Below are 25,531 nucleotides of genomic sequence, written 5' to 3' on the forward strand. Positions count from 1 at the left end.
GTCAACTAGCACGTGGGAATTCTCTTGGTAAAGCAAAGCTGGGAAACACTGGATTAGACAGTCTCTGAAGTCCTATTCTGTCCAGAATATAGGCAGCCAGGTGCGATCAGAGTACCCTGGCCCGCCCCAGAAGTTAACAGGCATCTGGCTCTGTCATTGATTGATAGATACCAGTCTCACTTTTCTTCCCGTTAATAACCCAGAAGGGAAGGGGGTTATACATTAGAGGGCAGTGTTCATGATTCTGGCATCAAGATTGGCGCTGGAACAGGGGCCCTAGGAGAAATGGAAGTGATAAGGATGGGAGCAGACCAGGGCAGAGCGCCCCCTGGGGCATGTTCTTCCAGGGGACTGGCACCAGGGTGTCCCAGCAGCCTTCATGGGAACACCTCTCCCCAAATAACTTTAAAACTTGCCCAAAGCACCCGGCTGACTGTTGGGGTCCTTGGCAGGGTGACAAGTTTTCTTGGGGGTGGGGGGTGGCACTTCCTACAGTGAAGTTGGAGTGCCAGCGCCCTGAATGCCTCGCCCTTCTCCTGTGCGACCTTTCTACAAAGCGCTGCCATCCAGCCAATGCTGACCCATTGAGACCCCTGTGGGCGTCTGGGACCATAACTGTTTATGGCCAGTCTTTCCCCCAGCGCGGAGCTGCCAGGAGCTTCAAACTGCCCGTCATGGGAATCACAGCCCAAGGAGTAATGACCTCTACACCGCCAGAGCTTCTCCAGTGTGTGGCCTGGGAACTAATATTCACCTAGATGTGCCCCGCCTACTGAAACCACTGATTGGCAAGGCTGTTGGAGAGGAGGGAAAGGTGGAGGGACACAGATGCATGGAGGAAGTCTGGACAGAAAGGCCAAGAGACCACAAGGTCTCCCACCATGTGGGGGCTTCCCAGGCTGCGTCCAGAGAAGTGGCCTCGAGTGACTGACCAGTGTCCACGCAGGGCTAGCGCCCCAGCTGCGCTCACTCCGTGGAAGCCAATACAAAGGGTAGCGGGCCAGGGGGAGGTCTATTTGTGCAGGAGCTTTTTCGATTTTAGCTGTCTCAGGGAAACTCAGAGACCAAACCAAATCCCTTAAAAAAAAACTGAGGCCGATTATTTCATCCACGTGGCACAAGAACGAGCCAAAAAAGGTGGGGGGCGGGAAGCGAGGTGGAGAGTCCCTCGTCCCGCCCCTGCTGGGAGGAAAGGATTTGCCCAAAGTCCTGACACAGCGGCCGCCGGGGCGCGGCCTGGATGGAGGGAGTGGGATGAGAAAGCACAGTTTCTGCAGAACCGCTTTCCGGGAAGCCCTGCGCCCGCGCGCGCCCGCCGCCCCAAGCGGGGCGCAGCTGGCCCTTTAAGAGCCGAGAGGTACGCTGTCCCTTTAAGGCAGGTCCGGGTGGTTTCTGTTTTCTGAAGGAAGTGACGGGGGGTGGGATTGAATGAAAAGTGCCCAGCAGAGCCCCGGAGCCTCGGAGCCGGGGGCCGGGCTGCGGCCGATTTGGCCTAGGGGGTAGCGGCCCGGGGAGCGCCGCCTCCCGCTCGGGGGCGCGGCAGAGCGCAGCGCACGTGCCTCCGCGCCACGTTGCTGGCGGGGAACCCCGCGGCCAGCGCCGGGGAAACAACCCCGGGCGCCCCGAAGTAGCCATCAACTTCGGGCAAAGTTTGGCAGCGCCTCTCTTCGTCCGCACGCACGCACGGGGCGCGCCGGGGCCGCGGAAGGCGGCGGCAGCGGTCCCGGGGATGCGCCCTCCTGGCCACTGCGGGGTCCCCAAGGCGCCCCCCGCACTGCTGCTGCTGCCGCTGCTGTTGCCGCTGCTGGGGGCGCCGCGCGGCGCGGGCGCGGGAGCTGGCGCGCCGGCGGAGCTGCGGGTCCGGGTGCGGCTGCCCGACGGCCAGGTGACCGAGGAGAGCCTGCAGGCGGACAGCGACGCGGACAGCATCAGCCTGGAGCTGCGCAAGCCTGACGGCACCCTGGTCTCCTTCACCGCGGACTTCAAGAAGGTGAGGCACCCCCGCTGGCCGCCCCCCGGGCTCCGGAGCGCCCAAGGTCAGGAAAGGCATGCAACTTGTCCAAGGTCACGCCTGGAGCTTCTTTGACCCTCTAGGTCCGTCTCCACCCCTCCAGCGCTTAGATGATCACCTTTCCATTAACCCACCTAGCTTTTCTGCCCTGCTCTCCAACCACTTCAACCTTTGACCTCTGCCTTGTGCCTTAGCCCCTGCTCACTGCTGGACTTGGCTCCGTTCCCCACTTCCTCCTCCAGTTCGCCCAGAACCTTCCAGATGCTGACTGCCTGTCCAATTCCCCTTTTGCACTCCCTAAGCGTCAGAATCGACTGGAGCGCTGTGAGATTGGGTTGGGGGCCCCACATTCGGAGTGGGGGAAATCCTGGGCTAGGAATCCGAAGGCCTGGGGTTTCACTGTTCCCGTGTGACCCTAGACAAGTCGCCCTCTTTCTCCGGGGCCGGTTTCCAGCCCTTGCCCTGGGCAGTCAGGTGGCCCCCAGCCTCCCAGCCCTGCATTCAGCCCCAGAGCCATCGCTCCTCCCCCTGCCCCCCAAGTGCTGGACCAGGTAGCCTTCCCTGCAGAGCTGGCCACCCCTGAGACCTCTCAAGCATATCTCTCTGCCTTTCTCTTTGGCCTGGAAGATCAGGAATCTTGCCGGCGGAGGGCCCAGAGAGACTGCTGGCAGGTACCACCGCTTACCTGGCTGGCATGAAAGCTCAGGATGGGGAGAGGTGGCTGAGACAGGTTCTGTCTGAGTCTAGGTACCTGTTGTAGAAGATGAGTCTGGCCCCTAAGGGGAAGGAGAGTGGACTTGCTGGAGGGGGGTGGGGGGGAGAAAGAAGGGTGGTGAGTGACTAACAATGCCCTAGCAACAGGAATACCCGAGGAAAGGGTATGAGAGGGTTAGGTGTTCAGCAGGAATCTCCCAATTCCCACTTGCCCCACCTGGCCCCTCTCCTGATAGAGAAGCCCTGGAGCCCCTGGTGATGCAAACTGTTCAGCATAACCACCCCGCTGCCGAAAGGAAGCTTGAAAAGCCAGTGGGGCACAGCTCTGCTCTGACGTGTACATATCACTCACTGCCAGCTGGTGTCTCAGTGAGGATCTGCCTTGGGGGAATGGAGAAGTGGGGCAGATTGGATAGCTGAAGAGGCCCCGGGCCGCCTCTCCTTCCTCTCAGAGACCTGAGCAGGGAGGGACAGAGGAGGGGGCGTCAGCTAAGGAAGGACCTGGAGACATGGCCCGAAGTAGCAGGTTTGGAGGAGATCAGTGGACATTGGGGGCAGAGTGTAAGGCTTGACTGTTGGTTTGTCTCAGGGCCACTAAGCTGTCACTGACATGAGGCCTAGGAAGTGGAGGTGGGGGGGTGGGAGAGTCACAGATGGAAGGCTGTGTCCCTTCCTTGTTCAGCAGGCCCAGCTAGATTGTTGTGTGTGGCGGGGGGGGGGGGGGGGGTGGAGGGGGGGACAGGTGCACTCGTGGATTGAGAGGGGAACAAGAGGCTGGAAAGACCCTCTGCTTCCCCATCTAAACATAAACATCAAGGGGCATTTTGTCATTTGTTTTCTTGGAAAATCCAAATCAGAGTCTGACTCTATCAGGTGGCAGTGGCCTAACCTTCCTTCCGCTGAAGCCAGGGTGGCATAGTGGGTATGCATTGGTATGCTAACCACGAGGTCAGCAGTTCAAAATCGCCAGCTGTTCAGCAGGAGAAAGACTGGACTTTCTACTCCCATACAGAGTTACAGTCTGGGAAAGACACAGGGGCAGTTCCATCCGGACCTACAAAGTTAACCATAAGTTGTCATCACTTCAATGGCAGTGAGTTTGGTTTTTAAATTTCCATCGGAGCCCCTCTTGCCCTTGAGACTAAACCTCAGACCAGGCTGGGAGATGTTTCCCTTCCTGGGTTACAGGGAGGACTGGCCTTTTCGATCACTTCCCGCAGCTGCAGCAGGGTATTCCTCAGTGCTCTGCTCAGGTGGCAGGGTAGGCGTGGGGGAGTGGAGTTAGGATGGAGGGCTGGTGGAGAGCTAATGCCCAGTTAAAGAAGCCATTTGGTGCTAACTGTATGAAACCAGTCTTAATCCCCACCGTTCAGACCTCCAGCTCTCAGGTTCGCCTCTGATCCAGAAGCAGGCATTTCACACCTACCCCTGGCATCTCCGGTTTCATCTGCAGGGAGGAAATTTGGAATGAGAAGGGCGGAAAGGAAACCAACTCCAGGTTTCTCAGTTACCTTGGGGCATGGTGTGGGGTTGAGGACCGCTCTCTGCTCTTCCGAGACTAGCCAGGCCCACAGCCTCCCTCACAGGCCTCTCTGCCTTGTTCTAGGGTGAAGGTTCTATGTAGAAGTAATGATTCTTCCTGGAGACTAAAGACCAGGAAAGTATGTTTGGTTTCAGATAACTAACCCAGTTGGGATGATTTGGGAAAAAGCCTCAGTCCACTTTAAAAACAGCAACACTTTCCATCTTGGCTCTGAAATTAGACACACCTGGTTCACCATGCATACGGAGCCCTGTTGGGCTGATAACCGAAAGGCCGGCAGTTTGAAACCACCAGCTGCTCTGAGGGAGAAAGATGAGGCTTTCGACGTCCATAAAGAGTTATGGTCTCGGCAAGTCACAGGGGAAGCTATACCCTGTCCTAGAGCGTCACCATGCGTCGGAAGTGCCTCGATGGCAGTGAGTTTGGTGTGGGTTTGGCTCACCACACATATGCTAGTTAGCCCTGGCAAGCTGTTGGATCATTCCAAGTCTTCATTCCTTCCTCTGTTGTCATGGGGCCAACCCCCTGGTAATGGTACGAACTGAACAGTAGTATGAAGTGGTTCCTGTATGCCAGGCAGCGTGTGAAATGCTCAAAGCCCCAGCCGCGCGCTGTGCTTATGGCTCACGCAGCCTTTCAGCAAGGATCCTCCCTGTTCAGCTTGGACTCAAAGCGGTGAAGGGAGGGCCCCAAGCCACACGGGAAAGTCAGTCCTGGGCCACAAGAAGCCTTGGGGCTCTCACCAGGACCTTCTGGAAGCTCCAGAACTGTCAGCCAGGCCCGCAGAGCTGGGGCAGACGCCCTTCAGTTCGCACGGGCAGCATGACCTCCTCTGTGTGAAAAGAGTGGCACAATGTATTCTTCTTGGCAGCTTGAGCCCACCCACTGGTGCCACAGAGGAAAGCCTCGGTCAGCTGAGAGAGCTCTGTACCGCCTGGCATCGCCGTGAGTCAGGATTGACTCGGGGTATCATGTTTGGGTTGGGGGGTGGCTGCTCCCACAGCCCAGGCTCTCCCTCCAGCCCCTCACCCCTTCCCTCCCCTCCCCGCTCCCTCCCTGTTGGCCTCAGCCATGAGGCGAGGCAGTCTTCTAGCATGGGCGAATCCTCTGCACACTGCCACACTGGTCCTGGAGCAGTGACTGGATACATGCAGGCCACAGTCGATGCTGAGCCTGGAGGCCTAATGAGGGTAGCAGACGCCACCAGTTAGCACGGACCAGTTACCAAATGGCCCTTGCAGTGCTGGAAGCCTGGTTGAGTGTGGCTCTAAAAGAAATGGCCCACTGGGAGGGGCAGTCTCCCTTGGGGTTTGCCTGGTTGTGTCCTTGATGGAGAACACCCACTTGAGGGAGGGAGAGGTCTGGGGGTGGGAGGGAACATGCAGGACTTGAGCTTTTCCCTCCCTCCCTCGTGGAGGCCCTTGGATGAATCTGGTAAGCTCCTCTGTCTACCACAACTTCATATTCCAATGAGGGGCCCCTCTTCCTGCTCGGACACACACACACACACACACACACACACACGCTCCGTTGTAAGTAGGATGCTTTGATCTGGCGCCTACCGTGCATGTGTGAGTTTTCCTTGACTTCCCATGTCCTTTCTCGAGCTCTGTCTTTGGGACACCAGTCCGACCCCGTTCCAAGGGTCTTCCCCATCTGGATAATGTGCCTGCCTGCCTTTGGCCTCCCCTTACGCTAGATAATATAGCTTACTTAAGACGATAAGAAATGTCCTCTTGATAATAAGAAATTGAAGAAATGGCAGAGCACAATGGCTCCCACGCTACAGATGCACCTGGGAGCTTTGGAAGCTGGGACGACAGGGCTGTTCTCCTTCCCAGCAGCACCTCAGGGATGAGAGAGCCGGCACCGGGGTCTCGGAGCGTCCCTGGTGATTCCCAGTGTGCAGGGCAGTTCAGGGGAGACTGTCGCAGTGGTTCGGGGAATGGGGTGGTGAGAGCAGACCTGGAGAAGGGGTCAAGCAAGGCTATTAAATGGGGAAAGAGCCCAAACTCCCTCACAGTTGAAGCCTGCTCTTCATCCCATCATAACCTTCGTGTGTTTTAAGTGTACACATGCCTGCCGCCTAGTTCTCCACGCCCTCGGTACAAGAGCCGAATTCACCCTGCAGACCCAGCAGGCTGTGCTTGTCTTTATTACCCTCTCGATGTAACCATGCCCATATGTGCCAACACATGGGGTGTCCTCAACTAAGGGTTGCGGGTGCTGGATTGGCCATTCAAACCCACCAGCCAGCCGCTCCTGGCGGGGGAGGTGGGTGGGTGGGGGGATGAGGTTCTGTATAAATGTACAGCCTGGGAAACCCTGTACTGTGTCACTGTGAGTCAGAATTGACTTGGTGGCAGTAGGTGTGAGTTTGGGTTTGGGGGGTTTGTCTGCATAATCTTTGGGTTTTGTCAGGCAACAGGCATGTCACCATCCCCAACTTCTTTTGGTCTGGTGGCCCCTTGGACTCCCCTAGTCTGAGTGTCTGGGGGCCGGGATAGGGTGGGGTGAGTCACGCTGCAGGCAATCGAGCGTGGAGCTAGGGAGTGGGGTAGGCTAGGCTGAAAGACATCTGGAGAAAGTCAGCTATCCGAGATGGCGGATGGACCTTGAGCACACCGAGGAGAAAGGCAGGAGCAGGAGAGACAGAGGTGGCCCACAGCTGGAGCGTTTCGAAAAAAGCACCACACTCAGTGCCCGTCAAGGTCAAGGTCACCCCACGATGAAGCTCAAGAAAGTGGGAAACATGAATCCTGCTTGGGACCCAGAAGCGGGAAGAGCCCAGAGAGTGCCAGTGCTGGGGTGGGGCTCCCTGGGAGGAGGGGCGTGCTGTGTGCAGAGGGAGTGGGCTCCCAGCCCTGGCCACGTAGAAACAGCTGGGAGGTACAGTCACTGGAGACGGCCATGGCAGTTGTTCCCGTGGCTGCCTGAGGCTGTTTATTCCAATGGGATTCCATATCCCATGGAATTCAGTCCGGGGGAGCCGGGAGGGCCGATCCTGGGAGGCCCCACCACTTGGTGTGAAGGCTTATGCTAGGAGGAACGCCTTCCTGGGAAGCAGGGACAGTGGGCTGCTTGCAGGAGAGGCCAGGCCTTTCTCTGTAGAACTGTTGCTGGGCCGAGCTTCTCTCTGGCCTCCTCTTCCCCTTCTCCTCCCTTCTGACAGGGGGCCTGGGGTAGGCCGCATGGATGCAACCCCAACCATTCCCCCTGGTGACTTCTCCCAAGCCCCATGGGAGAGAGAACTGCCCTGTGCGTTTCCAAGACTGTTAGACTTGATGGGAATAGAAAGCCTCATTTTTCTCCTGCAGGCCGGTCATTTCAAACTACTCAACTTAGAGTTAGCACCTAACCTATAATTCACTATGCCACCAGGGCACCTCATCCAGAGTGCAGGGCCCGTTCTTAAACGATCCCACAGATACCACTGAACATGCCCTGGCACTGTTCTCTGCCGTTGGCTAGGGGTGTGGTTTAGCAAGCCACTGACCCATGTGAGCCCCATGCTCCTGGCCAGAACAACATGGTGATCCTTTGAAGGCCTATTGAAGGGAATAAGAGGACTTTTCAAAGCCAAGGACGTGGCCCTCATCAACCAGCCATTCCCACTGCCCTCAGGTCTGCTCCAACTCAGTGACCCTCTAGGACAGTAGAACTGCCCCTCTGGGCTTTCCAAGGCTGTAGTTTTTATAGAGGGTAACTGCCCCATCCTCCTCCCTCTGAACAGCTAGTGGGTTTGAACCACTTACCATTTGGTTAGCAGCCAAGCACTCTGATCCCTGCTCCACCAGGGCTCAACCCCTGTGTAAAACCCCATTCCATTCCAGTCTAGTCAGTGCCGACTCATAAGAACCCTAGAGAGTGGCTCCCTCCCTCACTACCATCAAATCAATTCTGATTTGTAGGAGCAGTATAGTATAGGGCAGAGCAGAATTGCCCCCTTTGGCTTCCACGACTTTAAATCTCTGCGGGAGTGGAAAGCCTCATCTTTCTTTCTCAGAGCAGTTGATAGGTTCAAACTGCTGACCTTACTGTTAGCAGGCAACACGTAATCCACTGCATCACCGGGACTTGTCAGCCCTGTAAGACGGTGCTGGGTGAATGCCTCTTCTTCCTTCCCCCTTCCTCTCCCTCTGGAGGCCGGCATGGGCATGGAAAGAGTGGACAGCTGCTGCCAGGCAGGGCCTGTTTCAGTCATCACCCACCAGGCCCACTCCTCCCATACAACATAGGAGGGTGAGTCAAAAAGTATTGCTATTGGGTTTCCAGTGCATGTGTGTACAGGTGTCGGCTAAGCAAAACACCGCTTAAACATGACCTCGTGGCCAGTAGATGCCTGCAGGCATAGACTTCGTCTCATTAGGGTGAATTTTTAAAAATTGGTTTCCATTCAGAATGGTGCCTTCCAAGGGGATCTACTAAATCAGTTACATTTAAGGCGACCTATTGGACGGCATGATAATGTAAATTATGTGCCAATAAACCTGGGAACAACAGAATTTTTCTTTCAGAGGAAAAATGAATTTAAGGTAGACTGGTCAGCCCAAAGGAGAGAAAGACAGAAAGACAGGCTTTCTCCTCCCTTAAAGAGTCCAGTGTCAGCAGCCCACAGGACTCGTTCTGCCCTGCACGAGAGGGGTGCCATGAGTTAGCACTGGCGGCATCGAGGGCAGTGAGCTTGTCTTTGGTCTGGGTTTGGGGTCTGCTCAGAGGTGTGGGTAATCATGACAGTGTTAGGTTGGGTTCCCGAGTGCGACAGAAACAGTGGCACTTGTCTGGGTTGCATAGAGAGAAATTCCTATTGAGAAAAGGTTTACACAGTTGTAGAAATAGGCTAATCCAGCCTGGTTCAAGTCAAGGTTGTCCACTGCTGACTTCTAGAGTCAATAAGCAATACAACAGGATGGAAAGCAATACAGCCGAGGATGGAAAGCGGACACCAAGGGGAGCACAGACTGGTGGATGCAGAGGTCTGAAGTTGGCCGAATGAATCCACCATCCATCATCGGCTGGTGGCTCCTGGGATGGTTAAGCTAAACAACCAGAGATCACAGAACCAGATGCGAGGTCCCTCTCCCGCAGGAGGCGAAGGGCCGAAGAGGATCCCATTCTGCTCCGTCTCTCTGTCTCCCACACAAAGGCTTATGGTGCCAAGGGGGTGTCGTCAGGCTGCGACCCAATTGATAGGCTGAGCTCTGCCCTCACCCAGGAATGTTAATTGATAACAGCCCTAACCATCACTATGGATTGTCTCGAAAGATACCAGTCCGGCATGGGGAAATTGAGAAGGCATTGATGAACCCAGCCAGGACAGTGGTACAGAGTGAATCTCCCTGTTCACTCTGCCCTAGGAGAGCGTCATCAGGAAATCTCAGTGACCACCCAGAACCCTGGTCTGGCCTCTCCGGCCTCCTTTCTGCTCCCCAAACTCACAGGCCTGGGAGAAGGGGCACAGGTTGGGGCTTGTGAGGAGGCCACGCTGCTCTTTGACACTGTCTGTCACGGAGCTGAGGAAGGGTTGGGGAAATGGGGACTCCCCCTTCCGGAACATGTAGCCCTAGACGGTGGCTACGTGTGGAAAGAGGAGCTTCACATATTGGTATGTGAATAAAGGTTTCTATGATTTTGTAACAACGGGTCCTGATTTTCCCTCCTCGTTGCTTCAGCTGCCGCTGGGCACTCAGGTTAGGGATCGGAGCAAGGGGCCCACAGTGCTGGGAGCCAGGCAGACAGCAGTGAGGGGCCTTTGGGATGTGGCCAACCGAGCTGTACGGAGCCGGGAAGCCGCTGGGAATAGGGCAGGCACTGTGCTCCCTCCTGGCTGATGCAGTAAAACCCCTTAGCAAGAAGCCTCTGGCCGGGGTCTAAGCAAACAAAGCCCCCAGGCCAGGCCCACGGAGCTGCTTCTAGCGCATGGCAACCGTGTGAGTCAGAATAGGACTTTGCTCCCCAGGTTTTCTGTGGCTGGTTTTTCAGAAACCTATCTCCAGCCTGCCCTTTCAAGGCACCCCAGCATGGATTTGAACTACCAACCTAGCCTAGCACAAGGTCGCCTGTAGCACCCAGACCCTCCATCCGTCTCTTAAGAGGGGAGGCTTGAGCCCCTGCAAGACACCTCGGGGGCTGCTCGCCACAAGGTTGGCAGTCGCAGCCGTCGGCTGCTGCACGGGAGAGGCTTGCTGCTCTTCCCAAGATCTAGTCCCGGACACCCCAGGGGCAGCTCTCCCCTGCCCTGGAGGTCTGCTGGGAGTCGGCACCGAGCAGATGGCAGTGAGTTCGGTTGGGCTCTTTGAGTCCCTAGACACTGCTGGCACGAAGCTCCACCTGGCTTTTGGCAGCTCCGTCCCTACCACTTCTGCTGGATAGACCTGGAGGCGTTTCTGTGCCCTCAGTCGGGCAGCCACCCCCGGGGTTGGGGAGGCATGGGCCCCTGGCCAGCCCGCCCGATGACCCCCACTGGGGCCGCGAAGCCAGCCCCTTCTCCAGCTGCATGGCAGCCTCAGCCAAGGGCACATGAACCCATGTTTGGATTGGCTCAGGTCAGGCCTCAAGTCACCCGTCTGGCCTGGTGGGAAGGAGACTCACATGGCAGAGGAGCCTCCCAGGGAAGATTCGAGTTGTCCCAGAGCAAAAGGGGGGCAGGAGGTGTGGGGAGGGGGTGGTGAGCTGCTTCACGAGGACTTCTGAGAGAGGGCCTCAGCCAGGGCTGGACAACCATCTTGGAGGACAGGAGCATGGCTCTGGGGGGAGGAGCTCTGCCATCTTGGGTGGTCTCCCCTCCTGTGGAAGGACAGGCTGGGAGCAGGGGCTGAGAAAGGAGCATTCTGGAGGAGGGAGCTGAGGAAGGGCACATGGGTGACATGCTAGTGACAGGAAAGCGCAGGGCCTAGGCGGATGTTACGGGGCCGAGAGATGGAGAGGAGGTTCTCTGGGCTGGCGCCGAGGTCATGGGCAGAGGAGAAGCACTACGGTGGGGGGGGCAGTTATTACAGTGTGAGAGATGCTACCAGGACGGGGGGGGGGCGGGGGGTGCAGGTGATAACTGAAGGAAGGTAGGTCTGTGTGACCTGGGTGAGGGGACTTGTGCAGACTGCAGGTGAGAGGGGTGTGCGACAGACCGAGCAGGAGGTGCTAGGCTGGAGTCTGGGAAATTCAGGGACACAGGAAAGCCCACAGAGATACTGCCCAGGATTGGGGGAGACGGGGCAGGGGTGGGGGTCCCCAGAGAGACTGAGGATTCCTGTGGAGTACACTGAGAGGAACCGTGCACACATGAGCACCCATGTGTGAGGGAGACAGTTCCGTGTGAGCTAGGGGAGGGTGAGGGGTGCCGTGTGAGAAGGAGCCAGCACGCGCGTGCGCATGTGTGTGCATGTGTGTGTGTTCTCTGAAGTTGGGGAGCAGCTGTTAGTTAGGGTGAGACTTGGCTGTGAGTCACATGCCCCCAAAGCATGCTGGTTTGAGCAAAAGAGTGGGTTTCCCCCTTTACAATCTTATCTGAGTCGGGCAGTCGAAGGCCAGGGCAGCTGTGGCAGCTTCTCGTGATTAGGGACAGGGGTGGGGTGGGGAGGGCTCTGAAGCCTTGCTCCACCGTCCTCATCACGTGGCGTCACTCAGGGCCAGCTCCGGCTGCCCGTGGTCTGAAGGAAGGAGGAAGGAACAGAGAGAGCCGCCTCTGGTGGCGGGCTGTTCTGCTTCACCCGTGTGGTCACCGTGTAGTCACCACTCATTACAACCAGCCCCACTGCCACTGGGTGGATCCGACTCATAGTGGCCCTGTGGGTTACCCAGACGGTGACTCTTTTTCAAAATCATTTTATTGGAAGCGCATACAGCTCTCCTCACAATCCTCCGTCCACCCATTGTGTCACCACATCTGTAATCCGTTGCTGAGACCGTGGTCTCAAAGTGCTGACTTTGCAGTCATCCGCCCACGACCCAGCCTGAGCGCCTTCCGTTACAGCTTTATTCCAGGTGTCCATTAAAAGCCAGGGTTTCTGTACCTGAGAAAGGACAGAGTGGATATGTGGGGCCCCTGGCATGTCCGGAGCATGGGGTGAGGTAGGGGTGAGGATGGCCGTGGAGGGCAGCAGGCAGAACCTTACACCAGGTGTCCTGCGTTTTCTCCGGAGCCACGGTATGTAACCTTTTCATATGGTCAGCCCACTCCCAGAGCAGCCTTCACTGGACATACAGTGCGCATGGCAGGGCGGTAGCAGCCGCATCGCCAGACCGAGAGTCGGGCGAGCTGGCGTCTGGTCTGAGCTCTGCAGAGGCTTGGCTTCTGGAGCTGCTTTTCCTGTGGGTACCTCAGTGAGCCATAAACGAGATGACCCCTAAATCTGCAGCTGTCAGGCGGGAGCCAAGGAGGGCGCGTCCTCTTCTTGTTCCTGGTGTCTGAGTTGATAGAGGCCAACACTCTGAGCCCAACACTGGCGATGCTGACAAAGGCGGTAGACTTGCTGCCCTTGCACCTGCGGGCAAGTCGTCCTGAGCAGGGGTGGAGCATCGCCAGCCTAGAGAGCTGGCTGCCCTGGCAGAAGATGCAGGGGGTATTGGGAGCCTTCTCCCTGGGCATTTAGATCAAAAGCACACGGCCCTGCCTACAGCCTTAACCTGAATCTGATCTCCACTCTCAACTACAGATCCGACCCGTGTCAGCAAACACTCACTGTCTCCCGGGCACACTTGCCCTGCCCTCTGCAGGCCCCAGGTTGGGCGCCTGTGGTGTTGGAGAGACAGGACAGAGCCCGGGGTACAAGGTAGGCAGGGAGGGCAGGGTGTCCCTGCCTCTGGGAGGTTGCTTGCCCTATCTTTGATCCAAGCACTGACTTGTATCAGATACTTTTGCTGGTCAGTCTCCCGGAGCCTGAGCAGAGCTTCTGTACTGCCTCAGGCGGCGGAGGGCCTCAAGGCCAGTGTAGGACAGGTGGAACTCTAGGGACAGGGACGGCTAGCAGAGAGAACTAAATGCTCATTCCTGCCCTGTGCGGCCCAAGGCAAATGCACTCCTTCACTGGGCCCGAGCGGGGTTTTTAGCTGGGCCTCCAGGGCATCGGGCTGAGAGACCTAAGTTGGCATCAGTGGGGTCACTGGGAAGGGGCCCGGTTCTGGTAACAACAACCCTTCCCTAAGCTCAGCTTCCCGATAGCCTTGTACGGCTGATCGGGGCTGGGGCGCCAGGCTAATGAACTTTAGGGATCAGAGGCCTTCAGGTCAGACACTAGGAAGCCTGTCCTTGCCTCTGCAGGCCTGTAAGCATTGTAGCTACAAACATTGTTTCTGTTGCTGCTGGCTGGCGTTGCAGACTGGTCTTGGCTCCGATATTGTGGTATTGCTATCTGTAAGCCTAGATCTATAACCTTTTTTGAGAATGAAGAAATCATTAAAGGGAAAAAAAGAACAAAACTGACTGCCTTGAGTGGATGCCAAGTCATAGCAACCCTGCAGGACAAGGTAGAACTGCTTCTGTGGGATTCTGAAACTGTAGCCCTTTGCGGGAGTGGAAAGCCTCACCTTTCTCCCAAGGAGCAGCTGGTGGTTTCAAACTGCTGGCCTTGCGGTTGGCAGCCCAGCGCATTACCTGGTACACCAGCAGAGCTGCTCATTAAAGAAAAAGGAGAACACATTTGAAAAGCTTCTCTGTAACGAATCACATGAGTTAATAATTAATAAATAATATTCAATGCAGAGAGATTTTTAAAACAATTTTGTTGTGAGCATTCATATAATCTTAGAAATATTACATCTGAGCAAGTTAGAGCGACATCAATGTTATTGTATGGTTATAGGTGATGGTAAACAGGGCTGAAGACCCTGCAGGGTCTGGTACCGGAGGCAGTCTATGGGGGTGACGGGGAGGTTAACACTATAAGGTACCCCCACTAGGTAACACAAACCCAGATGACACCCCAAGTTAGCATATGGCGTTATGAGGACTGGGGCTCCAAGGGCAAGCTGCATGGGTTAAAACTCTTGACAGTGTCACCCCTTAGGCCCATGACCTTGAGCTAGTTCTCCAAGTCCAAACTCCGTAATAAGAATAGCTCCTACCTCGTGGAGCTGCTGTAAGAATTCCAAATAGCGCGACATCCTTTCTGACTCAGAGTAATAATGATTTGTCTTTTCCAGTTCCCAACTTGTGTAAAATTTTGTCCTACACACACACACACACACACACACACACACACAAACAGGAGCTATGAAGGGCCTCTTTTTCTTAACCAGGAATTCTCAGTCCGCCTCTACACCTCCAAACAAGAATGTACCTTTTGGGTAGCATTTGTCATCAATATTGTTTATTTGTATAGAAGTGAAGAAAAGCCACCTCATTGTCTTTCCCCCTTGGTACCAGGTGAGGGAGTGGTCAGAGGCCCGCCCTTAGCCCTCAGGATAAGTAGCGCATGTAGGCTGCTGGGTCGTTGGTCAAGGCTCAGAGCCTTGGAAAACACCCAGGAAGTGGATATGGGATCCTGCCTGCCTAAAGCCCTAGGAGGGGAAGTCTGGTATCAAGTCTCATCTGGCAGGAATTGAGCCTGGCACAGATTATGCCACAAGTGTTGTAGCTCCAGTCTCCCCTCAGCCGACCTGGGGGACGAAAGATCAGATGGCCCCATCTGGCAGGGCACAGTGATTCCAGATTTCCTGTGGAGAGGAGGAGGCCTAGCCCTGAGTCACCATCCTCACAAGTCTCTGGGGTCCTTTTCTCACCAGCTGGGCCTCTGCTTCCCCTTCAGCTGTTTTAGGTGGGGGGATCACCCCACATGTACACCGGCTCCTGGTGGCAGAGTCATGATTATAGGAAGGAAGAATGCAAATGGCCTTCTGGAGCTATGTCACTGACTGGAGAGATGCCTGGGGATGGACTCTGGTGTTTGGTTTGGTGTTTAAGTGACCTGCAGAATGTGCGTCAGCTAGAGTGAGCACTTTCGGGGTGCAGGCCTTTTTCTGTGTCCCCCACATGAACCCGTTCAGCCCTGGTTCATCCTAGTGGGGACAGGCTAGTAGTGTCATCCCCCTTACAAACAAGGCTCCAGAAGGCTGAGCCTTGGGGCAAGGAACCAGCTAGTGCGGAGGAACCCCGTTCCCCTCTCCCTGCAGGTACCCGAAGGGAGACTCAAACCCTGCCCCCAGAGCCTGACCCTCTGGCAAACAGGCAGGAAGCACTGTGGTTGAGGCCTCTGCTGGCTGGGGAGCCGTACTGGTGTCCTGCCTGTGCTGACTGGTGAACACACACACACACACACACACACACACACACGACCTGTTACTGTCAAGTTGCTTCCAGTTCATAGCTACGCAGCGTGTTACAGCAGGTGATAGGTTTTCTTGACTAGTCTTTCTGGAAGCAGATTGCCAGGCATTTCTTCCGTGGTTCTGCTGTGTGGGTTCAAACTGCCCATTGTTAGGTCCACGCGGGGCCATCAGGGTTCCAGGGGGGTCCAGTGCTGAGGCCAGGTGTTGCCAGGGCAGACTTGTACCATTTCCACATGGGAAAGTTATCCAAGACCCAAACGAGGGGGGCCCTTGGGGATGGTGGAGTGTGGTAGGCAATGGAGGGGGTTCCCTGGAGCCAGATTGAAAAGGGGGCTCATGCCTCTCTGAACGCCTTCCCCTCAGGCGGTACGTCAGGCACAGGACAGAGCCCATGGCCTGCTGGTAATACCATGGCTGCCCCCAAGATGTCAGGTCACCTGGTTGGGGGACGGGTTGGGGGTCTCTGTGCAGGGAAGCGTCAGCTATGAGAGACCTCGTGCACAAGTGGCGCGTTGCTGTTCCCCTGCAGCAGATCCCTGTGCCAGAAGTGGTTCTCCTTTGAAAAGGCTTCTGCCAAAGCGGGTGAACAAGTAAATGTGGTGAAGAAAGCTTATGGTGCCCGGCTATCAAAAGAGATAGTGACTGGGGTCTTAAAGGCTTGAAGATAAACAAGCGGCCATCTAGCTCAGAAGCAACAAAGCCCACATGGAAGAACACACCAGCCTGTGTGATTGCGTGGTCCCGAAGGGATCAGTTATCAGGCATCAAAGAACAAAAAATCATATCATTGGCTGCACACCTCCATGATACGATCGCCGAAGACAAACGGGTGCATAAGCAAATGTGGCGAAGGAAGCTGATGGTGCCCCGCCATCGAAAGAGATAGTGTGACTGGGGTCTTAAAGGCTTGAATGTGAACAAGCGGCCATCTAGCTCAGAAGCAATAAAGCCCACATGGAAGCATACCAGCCGGTGCGATCACGAGGTGCCAAAGGGACCAGGTGTATTGGACAGGGTTCTCTAGAGAGACAAACCAGATTGCTAGTAATTATATATAAATGTATTTATAAAGATAGATATATAATTCAAGAAATAAACCGTTAAATTATATACAGATAGATAATACAAGAAATTAACAGTTAAATTATAAAGCAGTGAGATACTAGCAGTCCTTCAAGGCTTGAAAGCTGCCAGTTGCCAGTCACCTTCTGTAGAGCGAGCTGGGCTATATATCCCAGGCAGCAAACAGCAAGGCAGGTCCCCAACTGTCATCAACTGTCAGTCCCCAGCTCCAGAGATGAACATTCCGATCGTGTGGGCTTAAAGGGGCCTCAACTTACAGCGACACAGTCCACAGGCTAGGCATCCCACAGGTAGTGTACCCCTTTAAACTGAGGCACAGAACAACCAAGATGAGGCTCACTGAGCCATTTATCCCTCTGCCCTTCAGTTAATCCTACTTGTGTTTATCGGCCAGGCTGGCACAATAAACTATAGCACCAGGTATAAGGCATCATGCAAAAAAAAATATGTGTGTGTGTGTGTGTGTGTGTGTGTATATATATATATATATATATATATGTATATATATATATATATATATATATATATATATATATATATACCATAGTGAATGAAGGGGGAAGTGCAGAGTGGAGACCCAAGGCCCAAATGTCGGCCACTGGAGATCCCCTCATAGAGGGGTTTAGGAGAGGAGATGGGTCAGTCAGGGTGCGATGTAGTACCGATGAAGAACACAGCTTTCCCCCAGATCCTGGATGCTTCCTCCCCCCAACTACCATGATCTGAATTTTACCTTGCAGGACTGGATAGGGCAGAGGTTGTACACTGGTGCATATGGGAGCTGGAGGCACAGGGAATCCAGGGTGGACGATACCTTCAGGACCAGGGGTGTGAGGGGCGATGCTGGGAGAGTGGAGGGTGAGTGGGTTGGAAAGGGGAACTGATTACAAGGATCCACATGTTACCTCCTCCCTGGGAGATGGACAGCAGAGAAGGGGGGAAGGGAGACTCCGGATAGGGCAAGATATGACAAAATAACAATCTATAAATTATCAAGGGCTCATGAGGGAAGGGGGAGCGGGGAGGGAGGGGAAAAAAAGAGGACCTGATGCAGAGGGCTTAAGTGGAGAGCAAATGCTTCTAGAGTGATGAGGGCAAAGAATGTACGGATGTGCTTTATACAATTGATGTATGTATATGTGTGGATTGTTAGAAGAGTTGTATGAGCCCCTAATAAAATGTAAAAAAAGAAAAAATGATTAGGGCAAAGAATGTACAGATGTGCTTTATACAATTGATGAATGTATATGTATGGATTGTGGTAAGAGTTGTATGAGCCCCTAATAAAATGTTGAAAAAAAAAAAAAAAGAAAAGGCTTCTTCCCGGGATTCCCCCTGAATTTTCCAGGCGCCCTTGGAACATTCGGGGTGTGTTCCTGTGCTGAAGTCATGGGTTTACATGGAAAAAGATCAAACTGCCCGCCCCAGCCTGAGGCGGCAGGGAGCAGGAAAGGGTCCAGGCTGGGCTGGGAGGGAGGCCCTGCCTTCGCCAGCTGGTCCTCCAGGCTCTTCTCCTTGTCCCCCTCAGGATGTGAAGATCTTCCGGGCCCTGATCCTGGGGGAGCTTGAGAAGGGCCAGCGCCAGTTCCAGGCCCTGTGCTTTGTCACCCGACTGCACCACAGCGAGCTCATCCCCAGCGAGGCCATGGCCAAGCTCCGGCAGGTGAGCACCGGCCCCACCCAGCCCCTGTAGCTGGCCGACCTCGCCCAGGGCGCTGCCCAGCCTCCCTCCCTCTTAATCCCCTCCTCATCCTGTGGCTCCCGGGTCACCTTAGACTTGTCTCTGGCATCCCCCTCATCCTCCACTCCTAGACCCCCCTGATTTGGCCTGGGGCCCTGGCCCCAGATCTCTAACCTCACAACATCCCCTACCCCTCCCCTGGTCTCAGTCCCTCCCCTCCTCCATTTAGGATGGACAGGTGAGGTCTCCCCTATGGCAGCCTCACATGGGGCCTGGTGAGGATGAAACAGGACAATATGCACCAGGAGCTCAGCAGAGGGTTCAAAACCTCTATGCACATGGATCTGCCCCAAACCAGGAGCCTGGGGCCCCCATCCCTTCCTGACCCTGGGCCTCCCTCCTGCCTCCAAGTCCTTACCTGATCTGCCAGGCCGCAGGAAGAGCAGGGAGTCAGGAGTCTTGCTTCCTGAAAAGCGCTAGCAGGCGCCTCCCTGCCCTTTCCCTCTGCCTAGCCCTCCTAGAGAGCCCCAGGCACCTGGATGTCCCCAGGCCATTGAAGCTGTGAGCTGGGACAGCGTGCTGGCCTGCCCATCTCCAGCTCTGCCACTGCCAATATCCCAGAATCCCCCATCAAGTGAGAGATCAACTTGGTGGCCAGCAAGTAGCTTGAGACCAGTCCTTCCTGAGTAGAAGCCAGAGTCTGATCCCCGTGGGGCATCCACTACTCAACCAGTGAAGGTGGGGAGGAGCCGCGACGCCCCTGCCAGGGCCCTAGGGGAAGCATCTTGGGGATGCCAGGGGTAGAAGGGGTGAAGAATGAGTGCCTTGAGGCTCAGGAGTGACCTCTCTCTCCCCATCTAGAAAAACCCCCGGGCTATACGGCAGGCAGAAGAGGTGCTGGCCCTGGAACAGCTGCACATGGACATGGTGGTCAACTTCAGCCAGGGGGCCCTGCTGAGCCACCACCTCCGCAATGTGTGCGCCGAGGCCGCAGACACCATCTACACCCGCCAAGAGGATGTCCAGTTCTGGCTGGAACACGGTCAGCAGGGCGCTGGGCATGGCCCACCACAGGGCTCCCCCGGGCCAGGCCTGAGGGAGGGGGCCTACAGCAGTCTGTCATGTGTGCAAGACAAATTAGTTGAGCATCTGCAGGGAGTCCCCGCCCCCGGAGGATGGCTCTGGAGAGTTACCTGCCAGAGCCATTCCGGAAGTTCCTGGGGAAATCCCATTGCCTTCCCATGCCATTCCTGCCCACGCAGTGGGGTGATCAGGCAAGAAGCCGTGTCTATGTGGCTCTCCCATAATGAGGAGTTCATCCGAGCAAAGAGATGCAGTCCAGGTGACCCAGAACTTCCACTCTACCTGGCGGGGTGGAGGGCATCCCAGATGACTCAGCCCCACCTCCTCCCTCAGTGAGGATGCGGTGATGCGCGTCTGGCCAGGCCCAGGGAGGCCCATTCCTCACTCGCTTCTCAGAAGGCAGCTCTCCTCCCCTCTGCCCCAGGGCCAGCATCTCTGCGCGGTGCTGCTGCACTGGCCCTGTGGCTCCCGCGCTGCCCAGCTCCTGGTGCCTCTTGCAGGACTGCCCTCGGGTCCTCTCTGTACAGAAACCACTGTTCCACCCGAGGCCCAGGCCTCCTACCCGGCCTGCTGAACAAGAGAAAAGTAACCAGCCCTCCCAGGCAGGGCTGGAGCCACAGATGCCCACCCAGAGCCATGGCCCTGCCCTCCCAGCGGGCTGCACTCAAACTGCGACGCCAGCCTGAGACTGCCCCCACAGAGGGTGGTCTGTCCCATGGTCACAGAGCCAAGTCAGGGCCAGGCCCCTGCCATCTCCTCACTCCTCCTCAGCCACACGCTCTGCTCCTCCACATGTGCCAGCTCGATGTGAGCACTCTGTGTTCCCCCTGCCACTTGCCAGCCTGGCCCCACTCAAAGGCCTCTAAGAAGCCTGGATTCTGACTCCCTCTCCCCACGCCACCGTCAGCACCCACCAGCCTCTCACTACCACTGAGACCATTCCAGCGCCAGCGACCCCAGAGAGGGTTTCTGAGACTGTAAATCTAAGCCTTGTCTTTTCCCCAAGGAGTGGCTGGTGGGCTTGAACTGCCAACCTGTGGTTGGCCGCCCAGTGCTTCCATGGCAGCACTACCAGGGCTCCTTACACACCAGCATCCAAAAAAGTTCTACAAATTCACTGCCATCACGTCGATGCCAGCTCATCGTGACCCTGTCGGACTGCCCTTGTGGGCTTGTGAGACTGCACATCTTCAGAGTAGAAATCTTATTACTCTCCTGATGAGCAGCTGCTGGTTTCCAACTTAGAACCCACCGTGTCACTAGAACTCACTGCACACCAGCACAGGGGGCGGGGGGGGGGAGGCTGGGGGAGGGGACGAGGGCTGACAGAGTGGACGCCTTGAAACCAGATAGACCTGGGTTCCAGGCTGCGCTCCACTGCTTACTGTGGGACCTCAGGCAGTTTGGCTGACCTCTCTGGGCAGTAGGACCTATGGCATAGGGGTGCTGGGAAGAGGCACCCAGGGGAGGGTGGGACTCTATTTAGTTATATGTTTCCCCCACTAGCCTAGCCAGGAGGCAAGGGTCCACACCTCACTGTCCTGTGTCTCCCAAGGGCTGATTGTAGATAACTGAAGACCATGTGGGGCCGGGACAGTGGGGACCAGTCGAAACATTTCCTCTCTCCCTCTGCCTCCTTCTCACCCCCAGGTGTGGACAGCTCTGTGTTTGAGCCTCTGCCCAAGCCCTCGGATGCAGCGGAGCTGCCGCGCTGCGGGCAGGCGGGGGCCCACGGCAAGCCCTGCACCTGCCGCTACAGCCTGAGCCTCGCCTGGTACCCCTGCATGCTCAAGTACTGCCACAGCCGCGACAGGCCGGCGCCCTACAAGTGTGGTATCCGCAGCTGCCAGAAGAGCTACAGCTTCGACTTCCACGTGCCCTACAGGCAGCTCTGCCTCTGGGATGAGGAGCCCTAGCCAGGTGGGGGGTGGGGGGGCAGCCGGGTCCCAGGTGGCTGCTCGGAGCCCCCCGCTTCTCCTCCAGAGGCTAGAAGGAACAGCAGCCCCCACTGAAGCCTTACTTCCCTTCCCGTGATCCTCTCCCGCTCCCACTCCTGACGCCTCTGGCCCTGTCACTCATGACTGTGAAACGGGGTGTGACACGGAAGGGGTTAACTCATGAAGGCTGCCCTACTCCCACCCCTGTGCCTTCCTTGGGGGCAGAGAGGGAGGAAGGGGGTCCTTCAACGGGCACCCGCCCCTCCTTCATCACCCCTAAAAATGTTCACTTTCCAGCAACACAAATGTGATGGCCTATGCAGTAATTCAACTCTTCAATGACTAGACCCTGAAAGGAGTCAGTACCTGCAATGCCCCCCCCACCCCCCAAGCAACTCATGCTTCTGGAAGGGAATGGGGGTCCGTCCGGCCTCTGTGCTTCTCTACTCCCAAGTGCCCCAGACCATGACCCCCAGGAGGCTGGTGGGGCAGATGGCACAGCATTCTTCTCATTTCTGGCCTCTGAGGCCACCCTGGGCCGGGGAAGAACACCCACCACCAAGACCCTCAGACCACGTGTGCCTTATCCAGACCCGGACTTGCTGCCAGAATCCATGCCAGCCCCCTCGCCCCGAAACAGAAGTATTTTTGTTGGGTTCAGGGGTGGGGAGGGAGCATGAAGTACAAGTAAAACTTGAATTCCAGATTTTTAATGCAAAGTATTTATCATTTGTACCAGAAATAAAAGTTTGAGTTTGTACGTGACTGGCAGCACGGGAGAGTTTTCTGGCCAATGCTGCCACCTGGTGGGCGTGCTGCTGTACATCCATACTCGGCCGAAGCTGGTCCAGTGCTACCTGGGGGCTATGCCACTGCAGTTTGGGGGGCGGGGCTGTGTGCCTGGGGGAGGGTGGACAAGAGCTCCTCAGAACGTCCATGTAACCACACACAGCAGGCCTAAAGTGAGCGGTCAGGCTGACTCTAGAACCAGACGTCCAGGGTTCTAATCTGGGGCCTGCCACGGAGTCACTTGTGTGTGGCCCTCAGTAGTGAAGGGAAGTGCCAGCTAGCGTATCTGCCCACAGAGTGCTCAGGGGTTGCCTGTTGTTATAGACAGTGCTACTGGTGGGTAGAAGAGGGGGCGTTTCCTCTACAAACCCGAGACAAAGCCATCCGACATCTTGAGGAGAGGGCCTGATGAAGTCCGTGCTTCTGAGAAAGCCCGTGCACACTGCCTATGGTGGGCAAGGTTTCCTGGAAGAGGTGGGGCCTGGGTTGACCTTGATGGGTGAGAATTTGACGAAGAGGAGGGCACCACATGAACACAGGGTGCTTCGGGCCTTGAGAAAGCCCTGAGGAGACCCAGCTTGTCAGTGGGGAGAAGAGGACGTCATCTTCCCTCAAGGCCTTGGACCGGACAGGCTTGCAGGGCAGGCCCTTTATTCTACCCCCTTCCCCCTGTGGAATAGGCTGCTGCTGCCCGGAGCCCTGTGTAGCCAGCGGGTTGTGGTGGGAGCCAGGTTTGCTGGCCATGGTCAGGTTGGGGAGATGATAAAGATTTTGGGGGGTGGTGGATGTGCCTTCTGAGTCAGTTCCAGGTGCCAGCCTCAGGCCCGTGGGGGGAGTGGTCACTCCCAGACCCTTTCCTCCATCTCCTGCCCGGTCTTGGGTATCCGTCCAGCACAGCGCTCAGACTCCCGCTCACATTGGGAGAGACAATGGAAAAGGCATCACGGACCCTTGACTTGGGCCTCTGCCTGGGGATGAACTGCCCACTTGCACTTCCTAACTGGGAGCATTTGCCTGGGACAGCTCGCACCTCCAAGCCAGAACAGCCCCGTTGCTGCAGGTGTTCTGGGCCCCTTCTTAGGCGTGGTGACATCATATCCTGGGACGCTGGGCAGAGTCACTGGAACTCCAGTGGCAGGGTCTCTGCTGAGTACAAATCCACCATTCCAAGAAGCCCTTCCCAACCCTCCCCATCAGACTGCCTCAAGCCTCACCATGGTGGCCCCTTCTTTGCAGAGCTCACACTAACCTGGGTGCCTTGGGGTCACCAAGCACTTGTTACAATGAGGGCGGGGCGGCCAGCTGGTGGTAACTCCTCAATGAGCCTCCGTGGGCACGCGGGCAAACACCAGAGAGAGGACTGAGTCGGCACTCGCAGTTTACAAAGCGCCTTCCTATAAATGAGTTCACCAGCTACCAGCTCCTTGCAGCAAGCCTGTGCCATTTTAGAGATGTAGCTCACCTATAAAACCATGTGGCTTGCCCCTGGTCAGACAGCTAGTTAAAACAGAGCTAGGATCCAACCCTAATTTTTTACCACAAGCATAACTACTAATCCCAAACAGGTGAGCCTTGGCCTGCTAGAGCACAGCTCCCCCAGTGGGAAGAAGGAAGTGGGGGTCTCCGGGTGGGGCTGGTCGCTGCCTATGGGTGGGAGGTGTGCTTTAAGCTCTCCTGGACTAGTGTTTGTAGAAACACATTCCCAGTGGGACCCTTCTACCAACATTTCCAGAAGCTCGGAACTCCCTGGTGCCACCTTAAGCCAGAGAGGGTAAGCGTGGTCCTTACCCTTACCGGCCTGGGCTGGTCCTTGATGGCTCAGCTCGTCCACACCACCTTCCTGCAAACATGTTAGCCAAGAGGACTGTTGAGCTGCGCGCAGACGGAGCTGGAGCCCAGGGGCTTCATGAGGCCGGGTATGGATGATGGAGCCAAGAAGTAGTTGGGCAAAACGTGACATAAGAGCCACTCAAGAACCAAAGCTTGGGGCTAAGAATGGCCAGGTCCCAGCTCTGTGAGGGTGTGTGGGGGCAAGGGGTGACCCCCATGGGGTCTCATCTGCTAGGAGGAGATAGGACCTCACTGGGTCAAGATCCTCATTCCTGGCATGCCACTGTTTGTTTGTTTGTTTGTTTGTTTGTTTGATTTACCTCTCTGCCGTCTGGTGGACAGCTGAGTGGTTTGCTGGGATGTGTGTTTACAAGCCAGGCTGCAGGTGGGGATGTGGCCACCTGAAATGAATATATCACAGGCCCATGCCATGCCCTTCAGTGGACACTGTGGAAGTGCCCTCCAGATGGGGTCTTGTTATTTGCCCACATGCAGTATATGAAAGCCCCTACTCCCCAACATTCCCGCTGTCACCCGATACCAGAAAGTGACCATGGGGTGGGTGAGAAGCATCGTCATTGGCTAGGGTCTAGGGTTTATGCGCTTGCGCAGTAGCTCTCAGCTGGAGCCAGCGAGCAAGTAAACTCTATCGCTTGTCTCCCCTCCCCCTGCCCCATCCCTACCCTTCATCCTCCTCTTTCTCTGCGCTGCTCTGGTGGGCATCACCTGGGCTCCCTCGCCCTCTCATTGGCATCAGTCAATGAGAAAGGACCAGCAAGTGGAGGGCAGTCCCGAGAGAGTCCAGGGTATGTGGTCCCAGCTCCTCCTGTGTGGTGGTTGCTCTTCCGCCGAGGCTCCAGCTCTCACTGACCTCGGGAGACTAGTTCCTCCTGATGCCCTTTCAGGCCTAGGAGGAGCACCCACTACTCTTTGGGGGCTCCCACACAAGCTCCATGCCAGCGTTTGCCTCCCCAGCAATTCCCAGCCTGGGTGTCTGGGACACGTGAGGGAGAAGGGCGCGTGCTCTGCAGGGGTTCGAACCGGAAGGAACCAGGTTGAAGCCCTGTTTGGAGTCAGGGGTGTGTGCTACAGACAGCCTGCCACACACCGGGGGTCATCTGGTCAAGCTACGCCCCGAGTGTCCCATGTGAAGCCAATTCAAGGACCTACTACCGTCAGCCTCATACACTTGCAGCCTCTCTGACCTAGCCAGCCTGTGCTACCTGGTCCTTCCTGAACGTTCTGTGGCCCCTCCTAGCACAGGCTGGTGCCTTTTCATGTGCCACTCACACCCATGCCCACCTCCACAGCACAGCTGGGGACCTCAGCTGAGGTGGCGCTTCCTCCAAAAAGCCGTCCCGGATGCCCCCTTGCCCCAGGTTAGGCTAAGGTGTGCCTCACAGCCGCCCTCCAGAGCGCCCTCTGGCCTGTCGCCTGCTTGGATTTTCCATCAGCCTGTATGTGTGTGACAAGCTGGAAAATGAACATGGGACACAGAAGAATGGGCGCATCGAAGGATGGTGTTGCCCCGAGAGCCCGGGCAGCCGGACTACTCTGCGGAAGCAGGCTGCTTCTCTCTGGTACCTTGAGTGTGTTAT

At 56.3% G+C, this 25,531-nt stretch overlaps 1 protein-coding gene across 1 annotated transcript; it reads left to right on the forward strand.

Moving 5' to 3' along the window:
- The first annotated feature begins 1,193 nt into the window (after positions 1 to 1,193).
- OAF (out at first homolog) lies at positions 1,194 to 22,079 on the forward strand. The gene is made up of 4 exons (XM_075546717.1): positions 1,194 to 1,990; positions 18,142 to 18,276; positions 19,156 to 19,336; positions 21,028 to 22,079. Exons 1-4 carry the CDS (start codon positions 1,730 to 1,732, stop codon positions 21,291 to 21,293), a joined length of 843 nt encoding a protein of 280 aa, XP_075402832.1. The 5' UTR covers positions 1,194 to 1,729; the 3' UTR covers positions 21,294 to 22,079.
- The last annotated feature ends 3,452 nt before the right edge of the window (positions 22,080 to 25,531 follow it).

Source organism: Tenrec ecaudatus, chromosome 4, assembly GCF_050624435.1.
Source record: "Tenrec ecaudatus isolate mTenEca1 chromosome 4, mTenEca1.hap1, whole genome shotgun sequence".
In the NCBI taxonomy this organism is placed as follows: Eukaryota; Metazoa; Chordata; class Mammalia; order Afrosoricida; family Tenrecidae; genus Tenrec; species Tenrec ecaudatus.